Raw genomic sequence first — 14,532 nt, forward strand, 5'->3', positions numbered from 1 at the left:
TTGGATTTGCAGGCTTGTACTTTGGTTTGGGAAGTAAGAGTGATTGGATGAGATGTGTGCTATCGAGCTGAATTTGTGCCTAGTTCCGAAGGCAGATACACGGTGATTATACAGAAGTCGAGGAAGATTGTACCAGCCAATGAAACCGTGGTCTCTGGAAGCTTCAAGATTGGGGAAAGTGGGAAAGTTGTGCTCACATTTAACAACCAAACCTCAAAGAAGAAGAAGCTACTCTACAGGTCCAAGACCAAGCCTTCTTCTGATTAAAGAGCTCAAGAATTAGCTCAAAATATACACATATCTCAGTGGCCAAACAGGTTCTTATATACACATCAAACTGGTTCTTATATATACATCAAACCTAAAGAAAATTCAAATTTCTCTGGGTTCATTTTGACCAATTTTCTCTAGGTTTTTAAATTTCTCTAGATTCATTTTGATCAATTGAATGCCGGTAAAGTCAGAGAAATTTTCAAATTTCTCTGGAGTGTTGAGTCCAGGAGAGGCAGGGAAGGCAAAATTTCTCTGGAGATGTAATTTTGTGGAAAGGCAGAGAAATTTCTCTGGGAGAGTGGGAAGTATATGGAAGGCAGAGAAATTTGAAGAAGATGAGGGCAGAGAAATTTACAGTAAGAAATTTCTCTGTGATGTGAATTTTCTCTGGACTAATTTTCTCTAGACCAATTTTCTCTGGATCAATTTTCTTTGGATCAACTTGAGGGACCTTAGACATTATGAAAATATTGAGTGTCCTTTATGCTGTAAAATCTTAATACCAGGGACTTTAAAAAAAATTCCCCTACGATTTTGTACCATGTTGTTGTTACTTTGGGCATGTTTGATTGGATGGATTAGAGCATGGGATTGAGATTATTAATCCGTGGGCCCAATTATCCTATGTTTGTTTTAACATTTTAGTTTAAGATTATTAATCCAATGGATAATTAATCCAACAAATTTGTAAGATTATTAGTAATGGGGTAGGGGTGGGATTATTAATCCAATGAATAATTTATCATATTAATCTAATTAAATAATAAATATCATACTAATTTAATAAGATTATTAACACTATTAAACTTGTGAATCAAACATCAACTTTGTGTCTTGTGACAGGTACTCCTCGTCAACACCTATCTGTCAAGGCACATTATTTGAAAGAGATTATTATTGCTATTGTTGTTGTTATTATGATTTCACTTATCATAGTTGAAATTTTCCAATACCATCAACAGGTGATAGAACAAATTCTAAAATTAAATAAATAAAATAAAATAAAATAAAAAATTTACAATTAAGAGACCTTTTGATCCTAAAATTTTGTTATAAAGGTGTCACTGAAATTTTGCTTCAGTCCTGTAAATGCCCAAATTTTTTATTCTGAATTTTACCTTCTTCTTTTTTTTTCTTGAACGGAAAAAAAAGATACTTTGAGGTATCATCACGGCATTCGTGAGCCTAAGCCCCAGGATAATCGATTGCTAGCCTGATTTGACCCAATCCATAAAAAAGACCTACCACCGAGGCACCAATGAAGCTTATCAACCATACCCAACGGGACTAAAGTTCGATCGGAATATAGCACAAGATCTTCAAGGAGAACCATTGAAAAATACCCAGCATTTTGTACTCTCCAGGAGTCTAACTTGACTCAGGCCAAGTTTGGCTACTCAAAATAAGTACGCACATTTTATCTTTTTATCTTTTTTCCATCACATCATCTCTCTATTTTTTTGCACATCTTTTCGTAAAAAGACAAAAAATACACTTATTTAGGTCATCCCAAACAACCCCTCACTACTAGGAAGGCAATACTTTGACTGTTGGGCCACCACCCCCAGTAGTTCTGAATTCTACTTCAAAAAATCAACATGTTGTCTAAATTCATTATGTGGATGGATACTACAAAACAATCATTGAAACTCAACCATACTTGTCAATTGTAGATAATTTTCTGTTAACCTTTCTGAGATAATAGCTTTATTGATTTGGAAAATACTCACAGATTTCAAATTTTTTACCAAATATCTTATATGGAATATGGATCCCACAATCCACACAAACGTGAGACATTTAGGCCAAATTTGGCATACTTTAAATAATTCATCTTTTTATCTTTTTTCCATCACATCACTTCTTTATTTTTTTGCATATCTTTTCGTAAAAAGACAAAAAATACACTTATTTAGATCATCCCAAACAATCCCTTAGGAAAACATTTGATGAAATTTTGATATCCGTAACATTACTTTATTGATTTTGCTCATCTTTGTTTATCGCCCCATCTCACTCCACTTTATAATAAATTACAAGTCTAATTTTGTTCACACACCTATATTAGCCATCATCCTGATTAATTCTTTTAGTGTTGATAGCCAATGTTTTGGACCCCAACTTAATGCAAATAAAATTATTTTTGTCAAATTATTAGACACTTAAAATGAAACATAATTTTTCTCAAAAAAAATAAATAAAATAAACATAATTACTTCCTCAAAAAGATTTCAGAAAAGAATACATGAATTATATAGTTAAAAACCACTTATACTTTGTTTTAGTTCACATTATTTTGCCATTCGAATATTAACATCCAAACAAGAATAAATTGTTAAAATTACTGAGGATTTTCGTTCGGAAATTGATATCCTAACATTTCATGCGAATAAAAACAACCAGTAAGTTGGAATATTATTTATCTCATGAATTCTCAAAATGTACATCTACATAACTAATTTGAAGAAACATAGATGTATAACATACCACGTGAACTATGCATATTTCCAAAACACAGCAAATACAGTAACAGCAACAACAAGGGCACGTGAACTATATAAACAACTTTTTGAATTGTAGCCAAAGCAATTATAACTTAACAACATAAACATAGAAACACAGAAAAGAGAGTATTATTGGTACTTCACAACTGAAGCTTGAGAAAGAAACAAAGACACAGAGAGAAAGAGAGAGAGAGCTTCTTCAATGGAGACACAAGGTTGTGAGATTGAAGCAATAGGTATCAACTACACAATCTACACACAAAAAACACAACACCCTTTTAAGTTCTTTCACAATCAACAAGCAGAAAAAGATGTAGAATTGCAGTCACAACAATCCAAAGTTCAAGACATGAGCAGCCCCCGAGTCCGGCATGTCCTAAAAGGCGTGAACTTCCAAGCAAAACCGTGGGAAATCCTTGCCATCATGGGCCCGAGTGGTGCCGGAAAGTCATCTCTACTCGAGATCCTCTCCGGCAAACTCACACCACAAAGCGCATCCATTTTTGTCAACCAAAAGCCAATTGACAAAGCCCGGTTCAAGAAAATTTCAGGCTATGTCACCCAAAAGGACATACTTTTCCCACTCCTCACAGTTGAAGAAACCTTAATGTTCAGCGCAAAACTCCGGTTAAGGCTACCTCAGTCCCAGTTGAGCTCAAAAGTCAAGTCATTGATTCAAGAACTGGGACTAAGTCATGTAGCTGCGGCACGAGTCGGCGATGATCGGGTACGAGGGATCTCCGGTGGAGAAAGACGACGAGTTTCAATTGGTGTTGATGTTATACATGACCCTAAAGTGTTGATTCTTGACGAGCCCACTTCTGGGCTTGACAGTACATCAGCGCTACAGATCATTGACATGCTCAAGAACATGGCTGAAACTAGGGGTCGGACCATAATTCTCAGTATACACCAACCCGGGTTCAGAATTGTGAAGTTGTTCAACTCCATTCTTTTGTTGGCTAATGGCTCTGTTTTGCACCATGGAACGGTTGATCAGCTCAGCGTGCAGCTGAGGCTGATGGGTTTGCAAATTCCTCTTCATCACAATGTCGTTGAGTTTGCAATTGAATCCATTGAAGCAATCCAACAACAACAGCAATCACTGCACCAAGAAATACAACAACCACAGTTGCCATCAACACTACCACAACAACACAAGGAAGATGATGATGAAGGTGAGTGTAGAAGCAGTAAGTGTACTCTACAACAACTCTTTCAACAATCTAAAGTGATCAATGAAGAAACCATTGATGTTGGAATCGATTTTCCTTGTGGTTTTGCAAATTCTAGATTGGGAGAAACCTTAATTCTCACTCATAGATTCTCGAAAAACATATTTCGAACCAAAGAGCTCTTTGCATGCCGAACATTTCAAATGTTGGTAGCTGGGTTCATCTTGGGTTCGATCTTCTACGATCTAAAAGATGATCTAGCCGGAGCCGAGGAAAAGGTAGGCCTATTTGCATTCATATTGACATTTTTGTTAACAAGTACAATAGAAGCTCTACCAATTTTCTTGCAAGAGAGGAAGATACTAATGAAGGAGACATCTTGTGGAAGCTATAGAATCTCATCATATGCCATAGCCAACGGTCTTGTTTACTTGCCATTTCTACTCATATTGGCCATCTTGTTTACAGCACCACTATATTGGCTAGTTGGACTAAATCAGAGTTTCATGGCATTCTTGTACTTCTTGTTGTTGATTTGGCTAATTCTCTATACGGCGAATTCAGTTGTGGTGTGTTTCAGTGCTCTGGTGCCTAATTTCATCATCGGAAACTCGGTGATCTCTGGTGTGATGGGTTCGTTCTTTTTGTTCTCCGGCTACTTCATATCGAAGCATGGGATGCCAAGTTATTGGATTTTCATGCATTATATATCACTGTTTAAGTACCCATTTGAAGGGTTCTTGATAAATGAGTTTTCTGGTTCAGGGAAGTGCTTGGAGTACATGTTTGGGAAATGTGTGGTGAGTGGTGAACAAGTGCTTAGAGAGGAAGGGTATGGAGAGGAAAGCAGATGGTGGAATGTTGTTATCATGGTGTGCTTCATTGCAGTGTACAGGTTTATTTCTTATGTCATTCTTAGGTGTAGATGCTCGCAGAGGGGCCTTAAGGGTGCTTTTCTTTGACTAAACATGTAGTAATCTCTAAGGGTTATGTATTTTTTGCTGTACTTTTTTTTTTTTCTTCTCTTTCCCCAATGCCAATAATAATTTGGCAAGTAGAGAACTTGGTAAATCATAATATGAAATCATCTTTGTCTATAGTCTACAATACCCTTTTGTTTTTGCTACAATTACCCTGCTTGAGGTATTACTACATTTGAAGTATTTCCCTGGACCACTCAAGCCTCAAGCATCATTCTTCACAGGTTGAAGCATTGTTATATTTGAAAGGAAACACTTTTTCTTTCCTTTTTTTTGGAATTAAGTTTAGGGAGTTAAAAATTTAAAATCTATACTGGCCCCGTTCACATCCCTTCTTCTCACACGCGCTAGTCCTCCTACTACCTATGTGAGGAGGCTGTGAAAGAGGGCAATTAATGGCAGTGGAATTATAAATTTCCTAAGCTTATTGTTGATTCCTTGCTGACTCTTAGCAAGCATAATGTTACATATATAATATAACACACAATTTTATTTAAAATTTCTTTCAAATAATGGGTTAGAGAGACTCGTATCAAAAGATATAGAGACCCAAAACATTTTGTGTTCAATTTTCCTAGACAAGTACAAAATATCTATTGCTTACATGTGATACAAATTACAACCATAATACATATGGTAATGCTATAAAAATCACAAATAGATAAATAAATAAATGATTTCTTACCATACTGCCGTAACCATTTGGTGCTTAGGATGAGAAATTAGAAAGGAATGTAAGATACATGGAAAAACTAGGTAGCGTTTGGTAAAGTTTTATAATTATGATTTGATAATAGAGTTGTATTTTGAGTTTGTGAGTTTTACAATTATGATTTAAAAAGAAAAAATTTGTTTGGTTATAAGTTTTGAAAAGAATTTTAAATTGAGTTTTGAATTTTTGATGCGACATATGAAATGGGAAAATTTTTTTGGTTATGAGTTTTGAAAAGAGTTTTCAAAACTTAATTAAAAAATTTATAACTTATAACCAAACACACAACTCAAAACTCTATTGAAAATTCTATTCAAAACTCATAGCCAAACTCTTTTTAACATTCAAGTCAAAAAAATAATTTTGTCACTTTGCACTAAAAAAATAATTTCTATATTTAAAAAATATAAAAAACAAACGTAATTTTTTTTTCTCCAAATAACAGGCGGCGATTGGAGATTGACAATTGCAAAAAAATAAAAAAAAAATGCACTGTTCTAGTCAACCGGCCGGATGTCCGGGAGGATGACCGGGTAGATCCAAAATTCAAAAACTCCTCTGCTTTTTAGAATGGAGAAGACGAAAGAGAGAGAGTAGCCAAACGTGACAGAGAAATATATTTTGAAATGCGTGGTGGAATTACATTTTCAAAACTCCATCCAAACAGTCCATGCAAGCGGAGGGGTGGAATTATGGTTACAAAGTTGCACCAAATACTTATATATTGCTAAGAAAAGGAAAGTGTGTTTCCAAAGGGATAAACATAAGGAAGTTAAACATTAAAACTTTACATATAAGAAAAATGACATATTGTGAATAGTAGAAACATCCAACAGTGCAAATTGCCCTCACCCAAAACCATAGCCTCTAAGCCAGATGTTAGTATTTTATCATACATTTTTATTAATTATATTTTATTGCTAATATTTCTTTAAAGGCACATTTGAAAGATCAACTGACCCCACGTTTGAACAAATGGCACTAAAGTAGCGATTGGAGTGTAATCTAATTAAAGTATTCACCATAGTGGACTTATCCAATCACTCAATTCAAGTAATATGAGCCACAAATTAGTGAACTAATCTTGATGTTCTATAATGATATGGTAAAGCCTATAAACTCTATAAGCATGAACAATACCAATTTGAATAAAGTCTGAAGGAATAGACGGAGAAGGACAAAATTAATTATTAAAATGGATCAGGAGTGATACATTACACTATTTTGTTTTTACCTGGTTTGCAAGGCTAGTTAATTTGTATCCAACTTGTGTTTTTTTTTTTTTCAAATTGAGTATTATGGATGATAATTTAAGATGCGAATTAAGCAACAGTCTCAAGTTAATTTTTTCCCTACTCTTGTTCACTTGAATAATATTGGCTCTGGTAGAGGTTACTAGACATTATGTAAAATCCCTTAGAGACAACTCTGAATGCTTTTCTATGAGTTCAATTAAACTAGAACAGAGATCAATGATCAGAAGTACTTCAAACAACCATTCAACCACTTCCCTAACATTAGTGAACCCAAGAAGAAGAAGAAGAAGAAGAAGAAGAAGAAGAAGAAGAAAAGAGGTTAAAAACAAAAAAGAGCTTACCTAAAATGATCCCAATAGAACAACCGATTGAAATTGATATGCACTTTCGCAAAGTTAAATGAATACATTCTTATAAGTTTAATATGGTCCAAACACAAAAAATGCTAGTTATCAAATTTAATTGTAGCTACTTCAAAGTTATCAGGCAGGTAATGTAAAGGCTAATGCAACACTTACCTGCATAATTATGCATGTTCCTAAGATCTTAGCGGAGCAACAATACTTCCCTCAACCAAGGCCTTCTTCTTATGTAACTTGCTTTCTGGATAGCACTGCATGAAGTTTGGTGGGGATAATCTGCCTTCTTTTTGTTGATTACAAAAGAAGAAGAAAAATCCAAGATTAGATCAGAATAAAGGATTTACCACCATGATGGATTAGATGAGCAGCAAACTGAGCATGCCTATCAAATCTCCCAGCTAAGTGGGTTGCATTGCATAGATCCTTTCTTTCCATTGTACTTTTGGTTGTGAAATCAGCATTTAGCATAAAATTTGCAATTGTAATGGTTGACAGGATATTGTGCAATTGACTGGATCTGTTTCTTACCACCTGCCTTGTCTGCAAATAAATACAGCATTACAAATTAACAAAGACGGAAATCATATTCAGTTTAACATTCATGCTTCCATTCAAATGAACCAGAAGTTTTTGTTAGTAATATTGATAGAGAGAGAAAGAGAATAAATTGTATTATTGATGGATATCTTGATGTATTACAAGATTGATTGATATTGTGTTATGTATTACAACTCCTATATATAGAAGAGAAGGTGGTAGTAGGTGTAGTGTAGTGGAGGTGGTAGGTGAAGTGGGTGCTAGTGGAGATAGTGGAGGTGGTAGGTGAAGTGGGTGCTAGTGGAGATGGTAGGTGGAGGAGTAAATTGGTAAGTGGGTGCTAGTGGAGATAGTGGAGGTGGTAGGTGAAGTGGGTGCTAGTGGAGATGGTAGGTGGAGGAGTAAATTGGTAAATTCTAACAGCCCCCCGCAAACTCAAGGAGGATAGAAACTAACCAACTTGAGTTTGAAGAGAGGAACAAAACAAGAAAATACATAAAAAGAAAAAAGGATAGGAGACACTGTATGGTCGTGTCAGACCGTTGGTGAAGACACTGTATGGGGGTGTCAGACCGATGTAGAAGACAGTTTATGGGGTCATGTCGGACCGTTGTAGAAGACAGTTTATGGGGTCATGTCGGACCGTTGTAGAAGACAGTTTATGGGGTCATGTCGGACCGTTTGTAGAAGACAGTTTATGGGGTCATGTCGGACCGTTGTAGAAGACAGTTTTATGGGGTCTTGCTGGACCCTTGTAGAAACTAACCGGAATCAATGTCGGGACAGTTTACAGAGTCTTGTCGGACCCTTGTAGAAACTAACCGGAATCTATGTCGGGACAGTTTACAGAGTCTTGTCGGACCCATAAAGGAGCTAACCGGAATCAATGTCGGGACAGTTTACAGAGTCTTATCGGACCCTTGAAAAAGCTAACCGGTATCAAATGTCGGGACAGTTTATAGAGTCTTGTCGGACCCTTGTAAAAGTGGCACCCTCAAAAGGTGTGCCCAATTTTGTCAAAAGGCGTGCCATCAAAAGGCGTGCCCAACTCATCAAAAGGTGTGCCATCAAAAGGCGTGCCATGAAAAGGCGTGCCAGGTTGTCGGCGTCAAAAGGCGCGCGATGCGCGTGGCTGCCTCTGTGTCATGGTCTTTATAAACCGAAGCGGAGGAGGCAGAAACTGAGACAGAAAAACTGAGAGAAATCTCTGAAAAATTCTTCATTCTGCTTAGAAAGAGAGGTTTTGCTGAGAAGAAACTCTGTAACACTCTCTATAACACTCTGTTGCCCAGAAAAAATGGCTTCGTCTTCCCGCGGGCTGCTCACCCTCTTTCCCGACCTCAACGAGTCCACAGGAGAGAGAACTGGTGCGGTGGCCAGTGAACCTCAACCAAACACCGCTGGGTATACTCCGTTGAACTTTCCGATGCGGTCTGTGGAGCAAAGAATGGCAGGGCTGTCGGATGTGGAGGCCAATCAGTATACTTTGAAGGCATGTGTGGAAAGCATGACGGCGGTCACAAATTTGTCGAACCGGCTGCAGAGTAGAACAAATGAGGTGCAGCATTTAAACTCCCAGCTGGCTCTGCTCCAACGCATGTATAAGGATGCGCGAGCAGAGATCAGTGTGCTAAAGGCAGAAAACAAGGAGTTGAAGCGGAAGGCCACCGTGATGTTCCGCTTTGGAGGTCCACCATATGCTGCAGTGGAGGAGCAGGGAGTAGTGATCATGCCCAGTGGAGTGGGAAACACGGAGGCAGCACCGTCAAGGGCCGCCCAGGACGGAGGCAAGAAGAAGAGACCGGCTGCAGAGTAGAGAAGAAAAAATCTGCCAGTGGATGTGGTTGTTTTGTTTGTTTGTTTGTTTGTTTTTTTTTTTTTTTTTTTTTTTTTTTTTTTTTTTGTAACAGTGTGATCGGGGTTGATCCCTGAGATGAATAAAATATGGGTGTTGTGCAAACTCGAATGGTAGGTGTGGTAATGCAGAAAAATCAACAGAAAAATTGTTGCTCCTTAAGTTGCTTGGCCACATCTTTAGCAGAAGATCCAGAAACCTCAATCCAAGTTTTTGAGAACAGTGCACAGGCTGACAGCATGAACTCTAAATAGAAGAGAGCATGAAAGGGATTGGCTGCCATGTCTGCCAAGCTTGATGGTGCAGTGACATAGTAAGCAAGACCACCACCTGGGATAGACTGGCCTGAGGAACAAACATCAATGACTGGAATATGAACAATAGGGTCACACATTAGAGGTGTGAATGGTAGGATCTGGGGTGAACTTGATCTAGATAGTGGCAACCTGACCAGTGGCTCAGGTAGCAAAGTAGGAAAATCCAGAGGGGGGAGATCAGACACATTAAGAGGTGATATTGGTGTCAACACACTAGAAGACCTTGTAGCTGGTAGTAAAGAAGAAAGTGGAGGTAAAGATAGTGATTCAGTGAATGACATAGGCAGTTGTGGAGGTTTTACTGTGTATTGAAAAATTGATGTCATAGGAGGGCACCAACAATAATAGGGAGAAAAAAGGGATGAGCCCATTGAAGGTTCTTGAGATCCTGGGCATAAAAAGGGTGGTGTACCAGACTTGCCAAGTGATTCCAACAAATTTGGAGAGAATAAGCCCATTCCAGTAGCTTCTGGATGTTTATCCTTTCCAGAAAGATTTGAACCAGATGCATCCATGGGGCTTACTGGTGAAGAAGCAACAGACAGGTTATCAACAACTGAAAATTGGATGTCCCCACGTCTCCTCAGCTTTTCTCGGGTAACACTTTTCAAGGAAGTTGAGTTTCTGAGAAGGTAGCAGATTATGTTGCTGAAAATCTGGGAAAGAACATTGTGAAAGCACTTGAATTTGTCAGAGACGAAGAAGATCAGTTAGAAGCAGCCATACATAGCGGCTATTTGGACACTGATAAGGAATTTCTTAGTCAGGGAGTAAATGGAGGAGCATGTGCAGCAAGTGTACTGTTTAGAGATGGAAATCTATATGTAGCGAAAATACTGTTTAGAGATGGAATAGGTAGAGGTCCGGCGGGCGGCCAAGGCGAGGCTGCCGCCCGCCGGTGAAGCAAAATGAGTAGGTTGTTAACCTTGCTCTGATACCATGTTAGTAATATTGATAGAGAGAGAAAGAGAATAAATTGTATTATTGATGGATATCTTGATGTATTACAAGATTGATTGATATTGTGTTATGTATTACAACTCCTATATATAGAAGAGAAGGTGGTAGTAGGTGTAGTGTAGTGGAGGTGGTAGGTGAAGTGGGTGCTAGTGGAGATAGTGGAGGTGGTAGGTGAAGTGGGTGCTAGTGGAGATGGTAGGTGGAGGAGTAAATTGGTAAGTGGGTGCTAGTGGAGATAGTGGAGGTGGTAGGTGAAGTGGGTGCTAGTGGAGATGGTAGGTGGAGGAGTAAATTGGTAAATTCTAACAGTTTTCAATTTAAGCATAATAGCTGGAAGTGCACAAAATTATCAAAGGATAAGCACAATATTTAGTACAGTATTTTTAAAATTGAATTTCAGAAACAATCACACAATATATTTTAAATAACAATAACTTGAATTTGAATACATGAGTTGGCTTTTCTTTTCATTTGCACACTATTTTGTTTTTTCATTGCAGATCACATTTTCTGTTCAACCCTACTTAAATGAATAAATAATAAAATATAAAATTATTAGGTGGCTGGTTGGGTATATATCAGTAATTTAATCTCAAGTTGGACGTTCCAAGTTCAAATACCGCTAGATGCTCTTTCAACACTTAGGCACGGATCACGTAACCAGTGAATTTGTGAAATATAAAAGAACTGATGATTAACCATGATGAGACAGAGCATCATTTACAATTAGTTTTGTAAAGAAGTACTGTTCATTTTTGTGATTTTGTTTCTAACTACAGAATATGATAAGGTTAACATACTCTGATAAGAAGAAAGAAACAAGTTTAAAGCAGTATATAAATAATGTCAATTATGCACCAACAGCAACTTCTGGTATTTCCAAATGGTCAGAAGGGGTAAGATCTGAATTGTTCTGCTCCTCATCAGACTCCAATTCACCAGTATCGGGGACATATCCAGCTAGCTTCATCTGTTTAGTTAGTGTTTTCAAAAGTAAATAAATATCCTTCCTTTGATGATGTCTTTTATCTTTCACCATAAAAACATGCACCTGGCTCTGTATTTCAATCCAACTGCAACCAGGCTGTTTAACAACTCCTCGTTGCCTCATAAGCTTCCGAACTCTTATAACATCCCTCCATCTCCTAAGCTCAGCATACATATTTGAGAGAAGAACATAAGGGCCAGAGTTGTCAGGATCAATATCTAGAAGATTCTCAGCCACAAATTTCCCCAATTGAATGTTACCATGAACTTTACAAGCAGAAAGCAAAGAAGCCCATACAACACTGTCAGGCTGCATTGGCATTGATTCTATTAAATTCTTAGCTTCATCAAGGCAACCAGCTCGGCCAAGTAAATCAACCATACATGTGTAATGGTCCTTTTGGGGTTCCAAACCATGGTCCTTGCTCATTGAAAGGAAATAATAGCGTCCCTCCTCAACCAGCCCTGCATGGCTGCAAGCACAAAGAACTCCAATCATAGTTACATGGTCAGGTTTCTCTCCAGCTTCCAGCATTTCCTTGAACAAAACAAGAGCCTCTGCACCATGCCCATTTTGGGCATACCCGACTATCATAGCATTCCATGAAACCCAATCTCTTTCGACCATGTTCTTAAACACCAAGCTCCCATCTTCAACCGATCCACATTTCATGTACATATCAATAAGAGAGTTTCCCACGAAAATATCAGGCTCCGATCCGGTCTGAAACCTAAATCCATGCTTCAAGACATGGGTATGAGCCTGCCTCCCGAGCTTCAAAACAGCTAAATTTGCACAAGCATTGAGGAGATTCCCGAAGGTATAGTGTGTCGGCCAAACAGATTCCCTCTTTAAAAGACAAAAGAGTCCTAGCGCCTCTTCATTGTCCCCGTTCTGCGTATAACCTGCAATAAGTGCATTCCAAGATACTATATTTCTCTCTGTCATCTTGGCAAACATTAATGTTGCGGTTCTAACACTCGCTGCTTTTGCATAACCACTTACCATGGAGGTTTCAGACACCACATTTCTATTTGGCATACTGTCGAAAACCCGTCTGGCTTCATCAAGTCTACCGCATTTGGCATACATGTCAACCAATGCATTGCTTAAAACAAGATCATCTCTGAATTTCTCAAATTTAACAGCTCGGGCATGAATTTCCCTACCTTCGGTGATTGCCAACAAGCTTGCACACGCACTGACCACGCTGGCGAGGGAAACCTCATCGGGTTCAAATCCACATGCCTTCATTCTCACAAAAACATCAAGAGCTTCACTTGTTGGACCATTTTGCTCGTAACACGTAATCAAGCTATTCCATGACACTATGTTCCGCTCAGTCATCCCATCAAAAACTTTTCGAGCACAGGCCACACTCCCACATTTGGCATACATATCAATAAGTGCAGACCCCATAAATACATCAAATGAATACCGAGACTTTGCTACCGAAGCATGGATTTGGGTACCCATTTTTTGATCCCCCAACCCTGCACAAGCTCTAAGTGCACTTCCAAATGAGTATTCATTGAGCTCAAAATTCTCTTTATGCATCTGAACAAAAAACTCAAGTGATTCATCAAATCGATCATGCTGAGCAAAACCCGAAACCATTGAGTTCCATGAGCACTGATCAGGTTCAGGCATAGACCCAAAAACCCTTTTTGATTCATCAAGAAAACCCAATTTCGATAATGCTGTTAGAATCGAGTTCCAAGTGAATGTATTTCTATCAGGCATTTTATCAAACACCTTGCGCGCATCATCCAAACAATCACATTTTCCATACACATCTATCAGCCTGTTCTGGATGAAAATTTCTGAGGAAAATTGGGTTTTGATGATGCGAGCATGGATTCGACGAGTGTCTCGTGCCGATTTTGATCGGAGACAAGAGTCGAGTAGCTTGGCAAAGGGTGAGGAGGTGAGGAGAGAGAGGTCACCCACAACTTGCTTAAACAAACCATTCCTTGCCATTCCATAGTCTCTGGAGAAGAGAGTTTCATGGGTAAGTTTTGCTCAGATTATTGAACATTGAAATTGGAAGGTCATGAATACAGGCTATGAATTGTACGGAATCTTTTCGTTAAAACACCAATGCCATATTGCTCATCAGTCACTCCCTTAATCTCTCTCCCTTCGCTCTTTCTTATTTTTATTCGGGGCAAATTACAAACACCTAGCTCGAGGTTCGGTAAAAATATAGATTTTTTTTTTGAAGTTTGAAAAATTACATTATATTTCTTAAAGTTTATATTTTCATAATAAATTGTCCCTGAGATTTTTATTTTTATACAGATTCTTCCTTCATTTCCCATAATTTATTATGAAAATTTAACCTTCATGGGGCAATTTGTAATTTCTCAAACCTCATGAGGGAATCTGCATTTTCACCAAATCTTGAGAAGGGTGTTTGTAATTTGCCCTTTCATTTATTGACATAATTGTTGAAAATCTGCATCAAATTGTACAACTTTATTCATTAATTGCGAATTAAATTTTAAAATTTAAAATTCATTTTGAAAATTATTCTGTTCCGTATAGTTATTATATATATATATTTTTTTTAATATTTAATAAAATATAAAAATAAAAATAAGTGTGAGAGAG

General features: G+C 37.8%; 2 protein-coding genes and 1 long non-coding RNA gene across 6 annotated transcripts; 2 read left to right on the top strand and 1 right to left on the bottom strand.

Annotated features, from left to right (window-relative positions):
* Positions 1-2,795: 2,795 nt before the first annotated feature.
* Positions 2,796-14,093, bottom strand: SLO2 (Pentatricopeptide repeat (PPR) superfamily protein). 4 transcript variants are annotated; one of them, XM_028256095.2, is made up of 4 exons: positions 11,983-14,093; positions 7,607-7,802; positions 7,419-7,513; positions 2,796-3,882 (listed from the first exon to the last, which is right to left on the bottom strand). In XM_028256095.2, exons 1-3 carry the CDS (start codon positions 13,897-13,899, stop codon positions 7,488-7,490), a joined length of 2,139 nt encoding a protein of 712 aa, XP_028111896.2. In that variant the 5' UTR covers positions 13,900-14,093; the 3' UTR covers positions 2,796-3,882; positions 7,419-7,487. The 4 variants fall into 4 exon arrangements, with proteins under 4 accessions (XP_028111896.2, XP_082745923.1, XP_028111894.2 ...); XM_082889797.1 differs by having other exon boundaries at positions 11,790-14,093; XM_028256093.2 differs by having other exon boundaries at positions 7,419-7,802; positions 11,790-14,093.
* Positions 2,980-5,059, top strand: ABCG5 (ABC-2 type transporter family protein). Its single transcript, XM_028256097.2, has one exon. It carries the CDS (start codon positions 2,980-2,982, stop codon positions 4,912-4,914), a length of 1,935 nt encoding a protein of 644 aa, XP_028111898.1. The 3' UTR covers positions 4,915-5,059.
* On the top strand, positions 7,930-10,994 carry LOC145800169 (uncharacterized). Its single transcript, XR_014341424.1, has 2 exons — positions 7,930-8,077; positions 8,158-10,994. It is a non-coding gene; the product is annotated as an uncharacterized LOC145800169 (long non-coding RNA).
* Positions 14,094-14,532: the final 439 nt, after the last annotated feature.

This window comes from Camellia sinensis, chromosome 1 (assembly GCF_055761805.1).
Source record: "Camellia sinensis isolate YWXY chromosome 1, ASM5576180v1, whole genome shotgun sequence".
NCBI classification, from domain to species: Eukaryota; Viridiplantae; Streptophyta; class Magnoliopsida; order Ericales; family Theaceae; genus Camellia; species Camellia sinensis.

Bases quoted from the DNA above. Each gene is read 5' to 3' on its own strand.
- SLO2 (XM_082889797.1), bottom strand. From the start codon at position 13,899: ATGGCAAGGAATGGTTTGTTTAAGCAAGTTGTGGGTGACCTCTCTCTC. The intron at 7,803-11,789 runs GTGCATAATTGA...ATTTATTTGCAG, and splicing joins AATACCAGAAGTTGCTGTTG to ACAAGGCAGGTGGTAAGAAA.
- ABCG5 (XM_028256097.2), top strand. From the start codon at position 2,980: ATGGAGACACAAGGTTGTGAGATTGAAGCAATAGGTATCAACTACACA.